Genomic DNA, 16,405 nt, shown 5'->3' on the forward strand with positions numbered 1-16,405 from the left:
GAGCCACGCGTTGCAGGCAGGCCTAGGAAAGTACGGTGAAAGTTCCACGCATCGACGTACGCAGTTTTTACTACTGCCAACGTTGAAATTGGGCGACGCATAGATTCTCACGAACTTGAACAGCGAGTTCAGAGTGTACAAGCTTTCTATACAAAAGCTGTAGCTTTCGACCGCACCGTACGTCTTTGCCGTCAACATTGTGTGAACGCCAATGCTCACGAACGTCAGCGAAGTCAAAACGCGTACTGGCATGGCATGGCATGCATGGAAGACGAAGTTAAACTCCGCGCTGCTTCAAGCGTACGCAAAAGGAAAGGGGGGAAACCTCACCGGAGAAGCATACTGGCCGAATATGCTCAACGACTGTTTTTTTTTTTATGTTAATATGTGTCTTATTTATATCATAAAGATCAAAGGATAAGTCACGTAACAACCGACATGACAAAACTGAAAAGATAGTGAATATCTCTAAGCTTGACACCAACGTCCATCACCTGCCGCTGGCATCACCACAGCAGGTCAGCAGCCACTGAAGAAAAAATATGAACCTGCCTTGCCCGCGATATGTTAGGGTTTGGCGACTCAGGGGCGACGCCCCCACCACCGCCGCCGCCGCCGCCTGGCCCTGGCCTCGCGGCCGCTGGCGCTGTTTCCATGTGCGCCGCAATGGCGTACTATGGACCTATTGCGGCCTCGTCCGCCCCCGCACCGCTGGATCCTCGTGTTCTTGGCGGCCATGTTGATGATCAGATCGCAAAGGAGTCTAAGGCAAATCCCGTTCTCACACAACCGCGGGAGTCCACATACACCACCAATCCTAGTCTACCCCCCAAGAATAATAACGGGACGGCTGGTGAATACTCATCGATCCATGGGGTGACCGCCCTAGCACACCTCAAGCCCTGTGATCCACCAGATCGAGTGTCCTTTCCGGCCCGGCGACCGTGGAAGACGACGAGTGCAGCGGCAATGGCAGTGCCACCTATGGTGATCACCCCGGAGATGTTTGCCGTGAACCTGGACGCTGGTGGGGGCGACAACGGGGCTCCCTTTGTGGACGCTACCCGCCCGAAGCCGGCTGATGGGAAGTCTGTGAACCCTGCGGCGGTGACCCCGAACACACTTGTTACCATTGTCGCTGAGCAGTGGACCGCTGACATGACAAGGATTTTACGACAACAAATTCAGCAAGAGGATGAAGCAAACAACCTGGCGTGTGAGGTGGATACGGTGGATATGATTCTGGCCATACGTGATCTGAGCAATCTGGAAACCTCCTCTGGTGACTATGATATGACGATGACAGTAGCTACCTCAGTACTAGGGAAAAGTACTGACTCCCTGGCCTCCGTTTCGTTTACTGACGAGCAGTCTGGTGACAACCAGAATCGGGGTAATATGAAGGTGAAAACCAACAAGGGTGGGCAACAAGTACAGGTGGAGGGAAAGTCTATGGAAGCAACCGGCCTAGGGGCTGCCGGTCAACTGACGGGGCCGAGTGTGGCGCCCCGTCAGGAGACATGAATGTCCTAAGCTGGAATTGTCGTGGTTCCGGGAACGCCGCGACAATTCGTGAACTATGTCTCCTATCAAAGGCACATCTTCCCAAAGTTATCTTTCTTTGTGAAACTCGTCAAAAAAGTGTCCGTATGCGTCGTCTTAGAAGCCGCTTAGGGATTAGTGGCTTTGCTGGGGTCGATTGTGTTGGCTTGAGTGATGGGCTAGCACTGTTCTGGCATGAGAGTATGTACGTCGAAGTAAAAGATTCGAATGAAAGATTTATCGATGTTTACATGCGTGCGTCACCGTCTGATCCATTGTGGCATGCTACTTTCGTTTATGGTGAACCGAGGCAAGAAAACCGTCATCAAATGTGGTCCACCTTGTGTTCACTTCGCGCTATGTCATCGCTGCCGTGGTTTGCAGTGGGGGATTTTAATGAGGCTCTCTGGCAGTATGAACACTTCTCAGCAACACTACGTGCAGAGTCCTTGATGGCTGCCTTCCGTGATGCCTTCTGTGTGGATTACATGATCTTGGTTTTAAAGGGCTGCCTTATACTTTTGATAATGGAAGAGCTAGGAATGGTAATGTTAAAGTACGGCTCGACCGTGCGCTAGCGGATGATAGCTGGAGAGATATTTTCTCTGAAACTTCAGTGGTGCATCTCGTGTCACCGGCGTCTGATCACTGCCCTGTTCTGGTGTCACTGAACAAGGAGAACCGGCCGACTCGTACCCAGCGCTGCAAGCAATATGAAATTTGTTGGGAAAGAGAAGAGGCGCTGCCTGCTGTGATTGCTGAGGCTTGGCAGTCTGTGGAGAATCGAGCTGACCTTGCGGCTGTACATGCAACCCTCAAGGAGGTGATGGATCGCATGCATGCATGGGGAAATCGCAAGTTTGGCAACGTGATGCGTGAGCTCAGCCAGTTACGCAGAACACTCTCTGAGCAAAGGAACACAAATGCGCCAGCCCAAGATATCCGCTGCACTACAGATCGTATGAATGAAATTCTTTACAGAGAGGAAATGCTCTGGCTCCAGCGTTCGCGTATCACATGGCTCAAAGAAGGAGACCGCAACACCAAATTTTTCCATCAGCGAGCAGTGTGGCGCGCGCGCAGAAATAAAATAGTTCGGCTGAAGGACGAACATGGTGTAGTTCAGGACACACCGAGCGAGATGGAAAGAATGGCGGTCTCATATTTCAAATCAGTATACACACGGGACCCATCGCTAGTCCCTGATCCCATAATTAGCTTGTTTGAGAACCAGGTGACGGAGGAAATGAACACACAGCTCTGTCGGGACTTCTGTGAGGAAGAAATATCAGCAGCTTTGTTCCAGATAGGGCCACTCAAGGCGGCGGGGCCTGATGGTCTACCGGCTCGCTTCTATCAAAGGAACTGGGGCTTGATTAAAGCGGACATCGTTCATGCAGTGATAAAGTTTTTCCAAACAGGACACATGCTAGAGGGGATCAATGAAACATCTATCGTGCTTATCCCGAAGGTAGACAACCCGACTGAACTAAAGGACTTTCGGCCTATAAGTTTATGCAACGTTCTTTACAAGGTGGTGTCCAAGTGCTTGGTAAATAGACTACGTCCTCTTCTCGGTGAGATGATCTCAGAAAACCAGAGCGCCTTTATCCCAGGCAGGCTCATTACAGATAATGCCCTGCTCGCTTTTGAGTGTCTTCATTTCCTGGAGCATGGAGCAACACCACAAAATCAGTATTGCGCATACAAGGTCGATTTGTCTAAAGCTTATGACCGTGTTGATTGGAGGTTTCTGGAGGAGGCAATGCAAAAGATGGGCTTTGCTCACCGGTGGGTACAATGGATTATGGTGTGCGTGACCACGGTGAGATACTCGGTAAAATTTAATGGAGCACCATTGAAAGCATTCTCCCCATCAAGAGGCCTTCGTCAAGGTGATCCGCTATCCCCGTTTTTATTCCTTTTTGTTGCTGATGCATTGTCTACCTTGCTTCAGTCCGAGGTAATAGCAGGGGGTATAACACCGGTCAAGGTCTGCCGCCGTGCACCAGGAGTGTCCCACCTCCTATTCGCAGATGACACACTTTTATTCTTCAAGGCCACAGAGGAGCAAGCAGCCCGTGTTAAGCATGTCATTGACACTTATGCCACTTGCACAGGCTAGCTCATAAATCCTATCAAATGCTCAATTGAATTCAGTAAGCTTTGTTCACCAGCGGACCAACAAGCAGTACGCCAAACACTTCAGGTGGAAAAGCAGGTTTTTGAGTCCAAATATCTGGGGCTCCCAACTCCAGAAGGTCGCATGAACCGGGGCAAGTTCGAAAACCTTCAATCGAGTCTCACCAAGTGCATCATGTTGTGGGGAGATAATTATGTTGCTCAGAGTGGGAAGGAAGTTTTAATCAAAGCGGTGGCACAAGCACTACCCACATATCTTATGGGAGTGTTCAAACTACCCATGTCAGTCTGCGATGATCTAAGCAAGCTGATCCGGAACTTCTTTTGGGGTGAAGAGAACGGGAAGAGGAAGATGCATTGGTTGAGTTGGGATAAAATGACATGAACCAAGGCGCAGGGAGGCATGGGTTTCAGGGACATGCGGGTGTTCAATCAAGCTCTTCTGGCCCGCCAAGCGTGGCGACTAATCCAATCCCCGGATAGTTTGTGTGCCCGCGTGCTCAAGGCACGATACTACCCTCAAGGCAATATTTTGGACACAGTGTTCGCGGGCCAGCCATCGTCGACTTGGTCTGCCATTGCTTATGGCCTTGAGCTTCTCAAGGAAGGGATGATATGGAGGATAGGAAACGGAGCTTCGGTTCGGATATGGCGGGACAACTGGATCCCTCGCTCATCAACGCTTAAGCCACTTAGCCCCCGAGGCCGCTCTCGCCTAAACCGAGTCTCTAGTCTGCTGGATCAACACGGAGTGTGGGATGAATCAAAAATTCGAGCGACTTTCGCCCCGATTGATGTGGAGGCCATCTTGCGGATTAGAACATCGCCACGGCAGGAATCAGATTTCTTGGCATGGAATCCTGAAAAAAACGGTATCTTCACCGTGAGAAGTGCTTACAAGCTGGGTATGCGTCTCAAGGATCAGGCGATGAGCTGGGCATCTTCTAGCGCACAGCCGGACAGTCAGCGGCAAGTATGGAAGCAACTATGGAATCTTCCTATACCACCCAAGGTCCGGACGTTTGGCTGGCGTGCTATGTCAAATGCTCTTGCAACTGAAGTGAACAAGAAGTACCGGGGCATCCGGGTGACTGGCTACTGTCAGATTTGCGGCCATGCAAAAGAGGATCTCCGGCATGCCCTGTACTTCTGCCCGCATGCGTATGCCCTTTGGAATGCCATGCAGGAGGTGTGGCGCTTACCTTCACATGCAACCATGCAGCAGCTGCCACCGGACTGGATCCCTGAACTCGTCACCTTGCTGCCTGCAGATGAATGTGCGCGTGTCCTGATGGTGCTATGGCGCGCATGGCATTCCTGGAATGAGGTTACTCATGATAAGCCGCTACCAACTATTGAAGGATCCCGTCGCTACCTATGTAGTTACATGCGATCCCTGAAGCTGATCCAGACCGAGTCCGTTGAGAAAATTATTAAAGGAAAAGGGATTATGGATGGACCTCCTCTGCCGGTGCAGCCAATGGTACAGTCGGATGAGCCAATTCCTTGGGCAAAACCACCAGCTGGGGTGGTCAAATTAAATGTGGATGGCTCCTTCATCCCCGCGACAGGGGCGCCGGGCGCCGGAATGATACTGAGAGACTGGATGGGTCAGATAATTTTCTCGTCTTGCCGCGTCCTCCATCGCTGTAGTTCGGCCCTAGAAGCTGAGATGAGTGCATGCCTGGAAGGAATTAATCTGGCGATGCAGTGGAGTGCACATCAGTTTGTGGTGGAGTCTGATTCAGCGGAGCTCGTTGCTATGGTTAATAGTCCCAGCCGGGATGGCTCTGCTCTCTGCCAGCTTGTGGGTGAGATCAAGCATCATATGGCGTCAGACTGGTGTACAAGCCTGAAAAAGATACCCCGAGCCCAGAACCATGCGAGCCACCTGCTTGCAAAATTCGGCCGTGAAGAGAATCGTACTGTGGTATGGTTAGGAGCAAGTCCTGAATCTATTCAAGACCTCATCATCAGGGATTGTAACATTTCTTATACTTAACTAATACAATCCCCTTTACCCCGCAAAAAAAAAGAAGAAAAAATATGACGGATCACCTCCTCACCCGAGCTCGACGCTACTTCATGCTGATATGCAGCTTTGCGGATCTTCACGATGGCTCACTAAAAGTGAAGCCATCAACCGACTTGTCCAATAATATTGTGTATTGTCTTTTTTCTAATAACTCCACTCCCCGGCATTTTATTCATATAGCGGATGCATGTCTGCGTGCAACACGCTGGACAGAAACCCAGGGGCTACATAGTCATATGTCTTTGTTGAAATACATGTTATACACATATTCTGTTGTAACGTACACTCCTAGTCTATTGGCCCTCTCTTGGTCGTGGCCTTGCATGCACCTGCGAGTGCCTATGCACATCCTCCTTTTCTCTTCTCTAACCATGTATATCTATCAGCAGTTATGAAATGTAATCAATATGGACAATAAATATTTCAACTTGGTATCAGAGCCAACCATGGCCAGTACCACGACTAGCACCGCGTCGGCCACCGCAGCTTCCATTGCTTCAGCTACCTCTCCTTACCTCTCCTCCACCATTGCCGGATCTCTCTATACTTTTGCCCCAACCTTCATCTCCCTCCCTCCCGATGCAACATCACGAACGTTTCTGCCTCGATCCATGTGTAATTTTTTCATGCACATTCTACATTTTTCGTATACACGAGGAACTTTTTTGTACACATTTAACATTTTTAAAATACATAATTAATATTTTAAATATGCTTGATGTTTACCTTTTTACATATCTTTTATACACGTTTAACACTTTTCAAATACATGATTAATATTTCTTTCAAACATATGCTTTGAATATTTGATAAACATTGTTTCAAACACACATTGTAACATCTTTAATGGTACGAAACATATTTTTTAACTACACAAACATTTTATAAAAATATTAAAGAAATGGCCCGAACATATTTTTCGAAACACGTAAACATTTTTTAAAATGCAGCGTTCTTTTTTTAAGTGGTACAAAACATTTCTTTGAATTACAAGATCTTTTCACATTGTAGATTTTTTTATAAAAAATCCATTTACATTTCTTGAAACACGTTAACATTTTTTAATATGAACATTTTGTTAAAGCTATCAACATTTTTTAAAGTTACGCCACTACTTAACATTTTTCAAATTCGAAATTTTTAATTTTTTATGTAATTTTAGATTTGGAACATATGTATTTAGTTTTCCGAAAATATAAAAAAATTAAAAACATTGAAAATAATTAATTAATAAGAAACATATAAGAGAAAAAAGGAACCAACTAGGAAATTGGGCCGGCCAAATAATTTCCGTCCAGCGAACGGCTCAGGTCAAAAAACAGAGCCCACTAACCAAATACTTTAATACTGGAAGCGTGGAAAGCTGCCTGATCGACGTACATCCGACGGTAATCGGTTCCCTCAAAACCTAACGAGATTGTCGGTTCGCCGGTAAACACAAACAGCGTCTTCCGGCGGCTGCACTGAATTGATCGATCGCCGTCGCCCGTCCGACGGCCGCCAACTGCTCGAAGCCTTGGACATGGTCAAATCCTTGCTCCGCCCCTCCATGGAGGAAGAGGAAGAAAAGGAGGAGAATGTGATGGAGGGGATGCGGAAGCGGAAGCGGGAGGAGAAGGGGATGGATGGGATGGAGGAGGGGGAAAAGAAAGAGCAGAAGGGCAAGGGAGGTGGGATTCTCACAAACGAGCTTTTCTCGGAGCTCTTCGTATCCGAGCTCACTGCCAAGGCCATCAGAGAGATGAACTACACCCACCTCACCCAGGTCAGTCATGCTCGCCTCCGTCAAAATTTTACCATCACACCATCTTTTTGGCAAGGTACATGCTTCTATTCTCAGTGCAAGTCCATGGTTGAATGTTTTTGTGAATGATCTCGTTATGTGGGTCGATCTGCCCTTTGCCGCGATGTTGGATTTTGGTATCTTATTAAAAGTAAGAGTAATAGCATGTATTCATGCCTGGTTGTTCTCGTGATTGCAGATTCAAGCTAGATCCATACCTCATTTGATGGTAGGAGATGATGTGCTGGGTTCAGCCAGGACTGGCTCAGGGAAGACACTCGCTTTCCTTATACCCGCGATCGAACTGCTACACAATGCGCGCTTCACGCCGAGGAACGGAACTGTAGTTATTGTGGTCTGCCCAACAAGGGAGCTTGCTATCCAGGTATATATATAATTATATATACATGGCGCAACCGTAGTCCTCTTTTAATTATTTTTCATGTTTTATTACTGTTCAACTTACTATGAATGAAACAATCAAAATCAGATGTCCCAACTGAGATAAGGTTATGCTTTGCTAAGATAATTCTGTGTAAATATAAGGCACAAGGTTATGCTTTGCTCATTTTAATAGTATTTTGGAGACAAGAAATTGAAGTGCCTTTCAATTTGCATTTGCCAAATGTTAGCAAGTTGTTTAGCTTCAAAAGGCAGTTTTCTATAGGGTATCTGAATACTGGATATGGTTGCTGAGACTATTCATTCATAGGGACTCACACAGTCACACTTCACTATCCTTAATAATGCTTTTCATTGATTCATTCATTTGTTCTAGACACACGATGTTGCCAAGAAATTAATGAAGTATCACTCTCAAACTCTTGGATATGTAATTGGTGGCACTAACATGAGAAGTGAGGCAAACCAGCTTGTGAAAGGGGTCAATCTATTAGTTGCAACGCCAGGCAGGCTTCTGGACCATCTGAAAAGTACCGGTGGTTTCAACTACAAAGGGCTAAAGGTAAAGACATTTTCTGGCCTCTATGATTTTTTTTTCAAACCTTCAAGGAAATTTTTCTGTCGAAGTAATGCGCATGTTTAAGTTACCACACTAAATAACAAATGCAACCAGCAATTTCATACTTCTCTACTCTATTTGCATAATCAGTGACCTGATTATTTTATAGCGAATTCTTTGTGTGTGTCTACAGTCTACCCTTTTCTTGTCCATGACTGAAAGTGTTCCTGTCAATACTGAATTAGAGTATGTTTGAAATCTCAGCCTACATTATTCCAAGTATATGCAAAATCGTAAAAGCTAATAGTTTCTATTTTTACAAAGTTATTGTTAGCTTGTTACATGTTTTCGTGTTCGTTAGTTATTATTAACTCTGTCCCAGATTAACCGCAGTTCTAACACTGTCCTAAGTCCACTATTTTAACTCTGACCAAGTGTACAGAAAAGAGTATCAACATCAAATAGGTAAAATATGAAAATATATTTCGTGATGATTCTAATGATACTTATTTAAAAAGAAGGGGGGCAGCCCGGTGCATGTAGCTTCCGCTTGCGCAGGGTCCGGCGACTTTGGGTCTGGCGAAGGGTCAATGATACTTATTTCATGAATATAAATTTGGCCAAACTTAATGGATGACTAAGGACAAACCTAGAAATGCACTGATTTTGGGACGGAGGGAGTAGTTGCATTGGCAAGTTCAGTGGATACAATGCTGTTTGTTATTCTGTAAACCGAATTAAGTGGGAACTAATTACAGTGGTAGAAGTGTTTGATCTATAGATAAAAGTTTTTTTTTTCATAGCCATCACCAATACTAAATTCTGTTTTCTAATGAAAGGAACATATAATTGCATTGTAAATATATTGTCGGGCAGGGATGGAATCGATCTTGTTGCCCACTCATACCTTGGCAGTTAGCAAATGGCATATTTTGCCTACTGTGCTGGTCTGCCCATTGGAACTCCAAAGCTTTGCTTGCATGCACATGTGCCATGGGTCACTATTTAGCAGGAAAATGACATTGAATTTCATGAAAATTGCTGTTGAAGGCAATGAATGTCACACCTGACCTCTCTACCTACCCTATTTTTTCTGACATAACTTACCCTGTGTTGCAGTGCCTTATAATTGATGAAGCTGATCGCATACTTGAGCAAAATTTTGAGGAGGACATGAAACAAATATTTAAGCGCCTCCCTCAGGTATGTCATCATCTGGCAGTTTCATTTCATATGCAAAGTGCAGCCTTTAACTTTCTGCTGAGATTACTGTGTCCTGGAATTGTTATGCAGAATAAGCAAACTGTTCTCTTTTCTGCCACACAGACTCAAAGGGTTAGTGGATCTGTTATTCAGTCTATTCAAACTTCCCAAATTTTCTCTATTGGCGGCAATGCTTATGTGCTTTCATCACACAGGTTGAAGATTTTGCAAATTTTACGTTTGGGAAAAAGGAAGAAAGACAACGAAAGCTTGTTTATGTTGGAGTAGATGACTCTGAATTAAAGGTATGGGACTGCTTCACCCTGCTGTTCAGCTCTCTTCTGAAGGAAATTTTGATTTATTTAGTATGAGAACTAACTTTGATGCCCTTGCAGCCTACCGTTGACGGCTTGCAGCAGGGCTACTGTGTCATTCCTAGCGAGAAAAGGTTTCTGGTTCTGTATACTTTCCTAAGAAAGATGCAGGTTATGAAGCAGAAGGTGAAGGTCATGGTGTTCTTTTCATCGTGTAGCTCAGTCAAATTCCATGCAGAATTTCTAAATTTCATTGGGATAGAGTGTCACGAGATCCACGGGCAACTGAAGCAGCAGAAACGCACTACTACATTCTTCCAATTTTCGAAAGAGGAAAGCGGTATCTTATTGTGCACAAACGTGGCAGCACGTGGGCTTGATATTCCTAATGTGGTAAGGTTTTTGCCTTTAGTTTTGAAATAATTTGGACCAATCCTTTCTATATCGCCCGACTAACCTAGGGATCTTCTGCCTTGTTTAGGACTATATTGTGCAATATGATCCTCCAGATGACCCAAAGGCAAGTAGTTAACCTTGCTAAATAAATTATCTATTTTCTCACCTTTGCTAACTTGACTTAGGAATTTGATTTGTAGGACTACATTCACAGAATCGGTCGTACTGCCCGAGGTGATAAAGGCCAAGGACGCGCATTTTTGTTCTTACTACCAGAAGAACTGAAGTTGCTTATTTACCTGCACGTAATATCCCCCCTCCTCTATATATTGTCTGGCTACGAAGTCAATATTGTTTTCAAGCACTTTGAAACATGAATCTTGTACAGTTTTATATGCTAAGGATTTTACTTCTCCAATAACATGCATTCTTCACATAATTGGATGTGTGCTTGCAGGCGTCCAATATTTCTCTGACTGAATACGAGTTCAGTGAAAAGCATGTTCCAAAATCGCAATCCAAACTTGTGAGTGTTTCTTTTGCAACTCCATCCTGCTGTCTAAAAGTGTAGTATTATAGCTCAAGTTTTGGATCAGGAGAAAATTGTTGCTGGGAATTACTTCCTAAACCAGTCAGCGAAGGAAGCCTACAGGTCCTACCTTTTGGCATACAACTCACACTCTATGAAGGACATCTTTGATGTCCATCAACTTGATCTCAAGGTAAATATTTGCAAAGTTCTTTCTCAAGGTTCTGTCCTTGGTTTCTGCACATGTTTGTGCTCAACATTTTGTTTCATTCCAAAGCTGAAACTGCCGTAATTGTTGGGGGACATTATGTTTCTATGCATTTCTCTGTACTCTGGCTATTTTTCTTTACAAAATCTTAAGCTGTCGAGTAAAAGCACATCTGTTATTTCCTTACATCAAGTTGCATTTGAATTGTTTTTTAGTATTACGGGGTTATATGTCTAAATCATTGCTGTCTTTCAGAAAGTTGCGGCATCTTTCTGTTTTAATAGCCCTCCTAAAGTGAATCTGAACCTGGAGAATAGTGCATCGAGACACCGAAAGATGAGGAAAGTGGACGGCAGAAAGAGGCATGAACTTAGCCCTTCAAACCCCTATGGAAGGAGAGGCGGTTGTGATCACATGGATCTTGCAAGATTCTAGGAAGGATATATCAGGGGGTTAAGATCGGAGATGCTGGAAGTCACCATCTTTGATTCTTCTTTTTTGGTAGATCTCTAAATATTATGTTTGGATGTCATGTATGTTGTGTTGTTTCAGAAAGAAAAAACTGAAGAGTGGTTTATGCCCTTTGCCCTTTGGATTCTTAAAACAAGTGTAGTTATTACATTTTTTGGGGGTACATTGGTGTCTGTTCTATGACTAGTGAGTTGTCCGCGTGTTGCAACGGGTTCCACTCAATAGATTGATATCGCGACGAAGGACTTGCAAACTGAATTCTAATTTGATATCACGACAGTTGGGGTCGCTGGCGGCCTGGTTTCGATAGTCCCGGCGGCGGTGGCGAAGAAAAGCCCATGAACGCTGGTGAGAACTCCTCTGGAAGCGGGTGGGGAGGGGGGTTGTGTGGACGCGGCAATGGAAGATGAAGTTTACACAGGGCTGAAAGCATGCCAATATAACAGATAACGTGATGTGGATATAACCTGGAATGCCTCAGCCACATCTGCTGTTTGTAAACTTAATCTTCTGTTATATCGAGTTCATAAACCAGCTCCTCATACTCCCCTTTAGCTTGAGCCGTTTCTATTCAACTCGCCAAAACAAGCTGGTCTCCCTGGCGAAACACAACCGGAGATTCATGAGTACTACCTCCGTTTCTAAGTAAGATATCTGACCACTAGGCACCTTCCTCGCCCCTTGTATCCTCGGCTTGAACCACTTGTCTATAGTTACCTGAAGGTGGAGGTGGCCTTGCAGCTGGAGGTTCCTGCAGACAAACAATGCCAAATATGTCAACTTATAAGCCGCCACGAGTAACGACCGCGAGACACTGTTAATATTTCTTATACGATCACCTAGAGATCATTTAGTAAAATATTACAATTATATTGAGATGTAATCTGACGGTTCTTGTGAATGTGCATTTATAGCAATCAAGCATGGTTGAATTACTTGTAAATTAAGCAACTCAACACTCAGCAGATGATGTTAGCATACTACAAAACTAACAAGAAACTTATTGTCCACTGTTTATCTTTCTAACGATTAACTAGCTTGTTCTTGATAACTTTCAGTCAGACTTATCTTCAACATAATTTCTCCTGTTGTCAGCAACCCAATCCATCGTAAAAATAATATTCCCTCCGTTCCTAAATACAAGTCTTTTTAGAGATTCTAATAAGGGACTATATACCGAGCAAAATAAGTGGATCTACACTCTAAAATATGTCTATATACATTCGTATGTAGTTTGTATTGAAATCTCTAAAAAGACTTATATTTAGAAACGAAGGGAGTAATTGTTAAGACAAAGTTTGATGAAATTAAAAGACATGAGCTGAAATACCTGTTGACGCAATGTTGTTCTTAAAGGGTTCGAGGTTGGCTTGTATGGAAACTTTATCTGGAACCTAGAACATGGACCTTCTGAAATATTATTGCCTGAATTTATGCACTTCTGCCTTTCATTAGAACCAGACGGAGCATTTTCTGAATCAGTGGTCACTGTCATAGCAAGAAGCACATGATCTCTCCATGTCTCCCCACTCATTTTGCGTTGTTGGTGAGAAGGTGATTTGTATCCCAGCCTTTTCACCGAACTTTCTCCCTGGCCTAAAACATGGACCTTCTGAAATATTGCTGGCTGAAATTATTTTGCGCCTTCGTTTTTTCTTTATAAATCGGGGCAGCATTTTCCGTACCATTGCCCGCTGCAATAGTAAGTTCTTGTGCTGAACTCGTGACAGAATGAGTGGTAGCAGAACTTGGTCAAGAACCAATGTTTGCCAGGTAACATTAGATGTCTAAATGTAGAACATGACACTTAAACACAATATTTTGGTATTTTGGTAATACCATGGTAAAATAAACCATAACAGGATGAACCACATAAAAGGGATTCTTAGGTTGGAAATTGCTTAAAACAAGGTTAAACTTTCCAAACATATTAACACATGAAAACAGTACGTACATGCCTACGATTAAAGTTTAAGTACCCCTTTATACAAGATTTCCAAGGGCAGGAACTGCACATATACAAAGATAGAAGCGGTAGTCTGCAGTCTGAGATTAGTACCAGTATCCATGTAAATGGTACAATAGGAGAATCTAACTAAACTACTAAACTGGTAAACCTTATCAACCAAAAGGCGATCACGATTAATCTGGTTGCATGATCTGTAAGAACAAGTGAAGCACTACGAAGACCCAACTAATCTACCGACACTAAATCACATTATGTCTAGTTCAAGGTGTAAGTACTAGCTCTATGAAAGCCAAGGGAGCACATGGAGCCTGCAGGTACATGGGCTCACCGCCTCCTCTTGCGTGATTTCAGGATATACTTGATGGCCTCTTCCGGTGTTGCTTTCCGGCCATCCTTGTAGTTCCATAGCTCTGGTACAGGATAGCGGCCACTGGGGTTGTACTCGTTGATTTCAAACAGCGCCTTTGTCACCAAAGTGTATATTTCTTCACCGTGCTCTTCTAACTCCCGAAGATTAGCATTATCCTTTAGCAGAATTTCCTACACCCAGGTAATGCATGTACTGTCAGATGGAATGACGGAAATGTTTGCAAGTCTATAACATGATGTAAGTGTCTACAAAAGTAAAAGGGAGACTATCCATACCTTCTCTTTACCATCATCATTCATGCGGACCTCAAAAGGGTGCCAGTTTGGATCTGCAATTCGAGCTTCCCATTTCGAACAAAGAACAGAGGAATCAACTCGTGCATCCTCTTGTAATAAATCCTGCTTGCAAGCTTTTGCAAATTCTTTGAGGTCAAGATCGCCCATCCTTTTGACACCTATGTGTGCATGTCCATTCGTAAAATTCTGCAAGCCCTGCAAAAAATGCACAAGATTGATTACAAGTAAAATTAGTGACAGCACAGTGACTCAATTAGATATAGAGCAAAATTATCACATGAACTTGTGAGAGAATGTTGGAACAGATCGATCACAAAGGGAATTAGTGATGATATGATGAAATGTGGTGCAAAAGTAGAGGAAGTTATTAGTTGCTCGCTTACATCTATCAGTGTTTTCCGGACGACTTGCAACTCGTTGTTGCTTCTTATTTCCATGGTTGTCAGGACTTTGTTGTCTGACTCTAGCCCTTCACGCTCATCATTTAGATCTTTCATCTTTTTCCGGATGTCTTGCAACTCGGCACTGTTTTCCCTTTCCTTGGCAACTAGAGCCTTGTTGATTGAATCCAGTATGTTCATCTCCTCTTCCAAATGCCCTGCTTGCTTCCTTACATGGACTAGCTCGTTCCGAACCCTCTCCAATTCATCGTCTTTCGCTTCCTTGGCACTAGCCAGGGCCTCGTTGAGCAAGTCAATGGCGCGCATCTCCTCCTGTAAATGTGCTAGTTGCTTTCTCACATCTGTCATCTCCTCCTGTCCTCGTCGAAGTTCATCGTCGCTTTTCGCTTCCTTGTTAACCAGAGCCTGGTTAAGTGACTCCACCGTGTGCATCTCATCCTTCAGCTCTGCTAGCTGCTTGCTCACATGAGTCAGCTCTTTCAGAACCCGCTGCACTTCATCCCTGCTCTCTGTTTCCTTGCAAACCAGAGCCTGATTCAGCAGCTTGACTGTGTGCACCTCATCCTGCAACATTTTCTTATCTTGCTCGAGGTTCCTCATGTCGTAGTGATGCCGTGCAGCTAGAGCGTCAAGTTGCCTTTTCTTATCTTGCTCGAGGTTCCTCATTTCGTGGTGATACTGCGCAGCTAGAGCATCAAGTTGCCTTGATTTCGCCTCAACCTCCGCTTCAAACCGCTGTGATTTCGCTTCACACTCCTGCATCTTGGACTCCAGCTCTGAACAGAGCTTCTGATTGTCGTCGGCTTTTGGCCGGTGGTTGTTTCCTGCCGCCAATGCAGCTTGCTCCGGTGGCGCCACCGGTGGTGGCAAGAACAGGTCCGGCCTCTTCACCCAGATGAGCCTCTGCAGGTATGCGCCGTAGTAACACGCCCAATCGCTTCTCATCCCCTTCCTCAGCTCGAACATCTCCTCCACTACAAGGCGCCAGAGTAAAAATGTCCAGTCGACAGTATGCGCCATCCCATCCTTCACCCTCTGCGCCGCCGACTCGACATAGATGGGCAGCTTCCCGCCGTTGGTGGCCGCTAACGGCGTCAAGATGTACGCTTTCATGAACTCCGTCGCGGCGGAGGCCACGGCAGCGGGGTCGACGCCGGCCGGGGGGTCCCGATCGACCGGCGCGGTACTTCGCGGGGCCGGGAGGGCGAGCGCGTCGGCGAAGGTGATAATTGGCGATGAGCGCGGCGACGAGGTCGCGGCGCGGGGCGCCGGGGGAAGGGGGCGAGGAGAGGTCGAGGTGGACGAAGCTGAGGAGGCCGAGTGCGCGGAGACCCGCGGCGGACGGGGCCGGGGACGGGGCCGCGGGCGGGGGCAGGAGGAGAAGGTTGGCGCGGATTTCAGGGAGGCGCTCCGCCGCCCCCGCGCGATTCCATTCGTGCAGCAATCCAGGTATCCCGGGGGGCGCCTCCCGTGGGGGCAGGTCCGGGTCATCCTCGTCGGCGGTCGCGCGGGGTTTGGGGTTCTTGCTCCCGGACTCGGCCACGGGAAGAGATCGCGAGTAAGAAGGTGGAGGATGCATTAGAGAGATGTTGGGTTAGGGGATTGGATGATTTGCCCCACTTTACAAGGGGTTGAATGATTTGCCTTGTGATTGTCTCAATGACAGTGGCTTCGGACCTCATCCGGTAGCCTTTCATGAAGGTGGAGAATGATTGGGGTTTGGGGTTCTTGCTCCCGGACTCGGCCACGGGGAGAGATTGCGAGTAAGAAGGTGGAGGATGCATT

General features: G+C 45.6%; 2 protein-coding genes across 2 annotated transcripts; one reads left to right on the plus strand and one right to left on the minus strand.

Moving 5' to 3' along the window:
- The first annotated feature begins 7,111 nt into the window (after nt 1–7,111).
- Nucleotides 7,112–11,780, plus strand: LOC119314198 (DEAD-box ATP-dependent RNA helicase 27-like). Its single transcript, XM_037588966.1, has 12 exons — nt 7,112–7,484; nt 7,702–7,887; nt 8,281–8,466; nt 9,583–9,666; nt 9,757–9,798; nt 9,882–9,971; nt 10,062–10,373; nt 10,462–10,500; nt 10,577–10,681; nt 10,834–10,902; nt 10,973–11,098; nt 11,369–11,780. The coding sequence occupies exons 1-12, from the start codon at nt 7,242–7,244 to the stop codon at nt 11,546–11,548; spliced, it is 1,662 nt and encodes a 553-aa protein (XP_037444863.1). The 5' UTR covers nt 7,112–7,241; the 3' UTR covers nt 11,549–11,780.
- A 1,768-nt stretch (nt 11,781–13,548) lies between these two features.
- Nucleotides 13,549–16,111, minus strand: LOC119315980 (factor of DNA methylation 1-like). The gene is made up of 3 exons (XM_037590397.1): nt 14,603–16,111; nt 14,199–14,414; nt 13,549–14,093 (listed from the first exon to the last, which is right to left on the minus strand). Exons 1-3 carry the CDS (start codon nt 16,109–16,111, stop codon nt 13,878–13,880), a joined length of 1,941 nt encoding a protein of 646 aa, XP_037446294.1. The 3' UTR covers nt 13,549–13,877.
- Nucleotides 16,112–16,405: the final 294 nt, after the last annotated feature.

This window comes from Triticum dicoccoides, chromosome 6A (assembly GCF_002162155.2).
Source record: "Triticum dicoccoides isolate Atlit2015 ecotype Zavitan chromosome 6A, WEW_v2.0, whole genome shotgun sequence".
In the NCBI taxonomy this organism is placed as follows: Eukaryota; Viridiplantae; Streptophyta; class Magnoliopsida; order Poales; family Poaceae; genus Triticum; species Triticum dicoccoides.

Bases quoted from the DNA above. Each gene is read 5' to 3' on its own strand.
- LOC119315980 (XM_037590397.1), bottom strand. From the start codon at position 16,111: ATGACCCGGACCTGCCCCCACGGGAGGCGCCCCCCGGGATACCTGGAT. The intron at 14,415-14,602 runs GTAAGCGAGCAA...CATTTTTTGCAG, and splicing joins TCCGGAAAACACTGATAGAT to GGCTTGCAGAATTTTACGAA. The intron at 14,094-14,198 runs GTATGGATAGTC...ACCTGGGTGTAG, and splicing joins ATGATGATGGTAAAGAGAAG to GAAATTCTGCTAAAGGATAA.
- LOC119314198 (XM_037588966.1), top strand. From the start codon at position 7,242: ATGGTCAAATCCTTGCTCCGCCCCTCCATGGAGGAAGAGGAAGAAAAG. The intron at 7,888-8,280 runs GTATATATATAA...CATTTGTTCTAG, and splicing joins CAAGGGAGCTTGCTATCCAG to ACACACGATGTTGCCAAGAA. The intron at 9,667-9,756 runs GTATGTCATCAT...ATTGTTATGCAG, and splicing joins TATTTAAGCGCCTCCCTCAG to AATAAGCAAACTGTTCTCTT.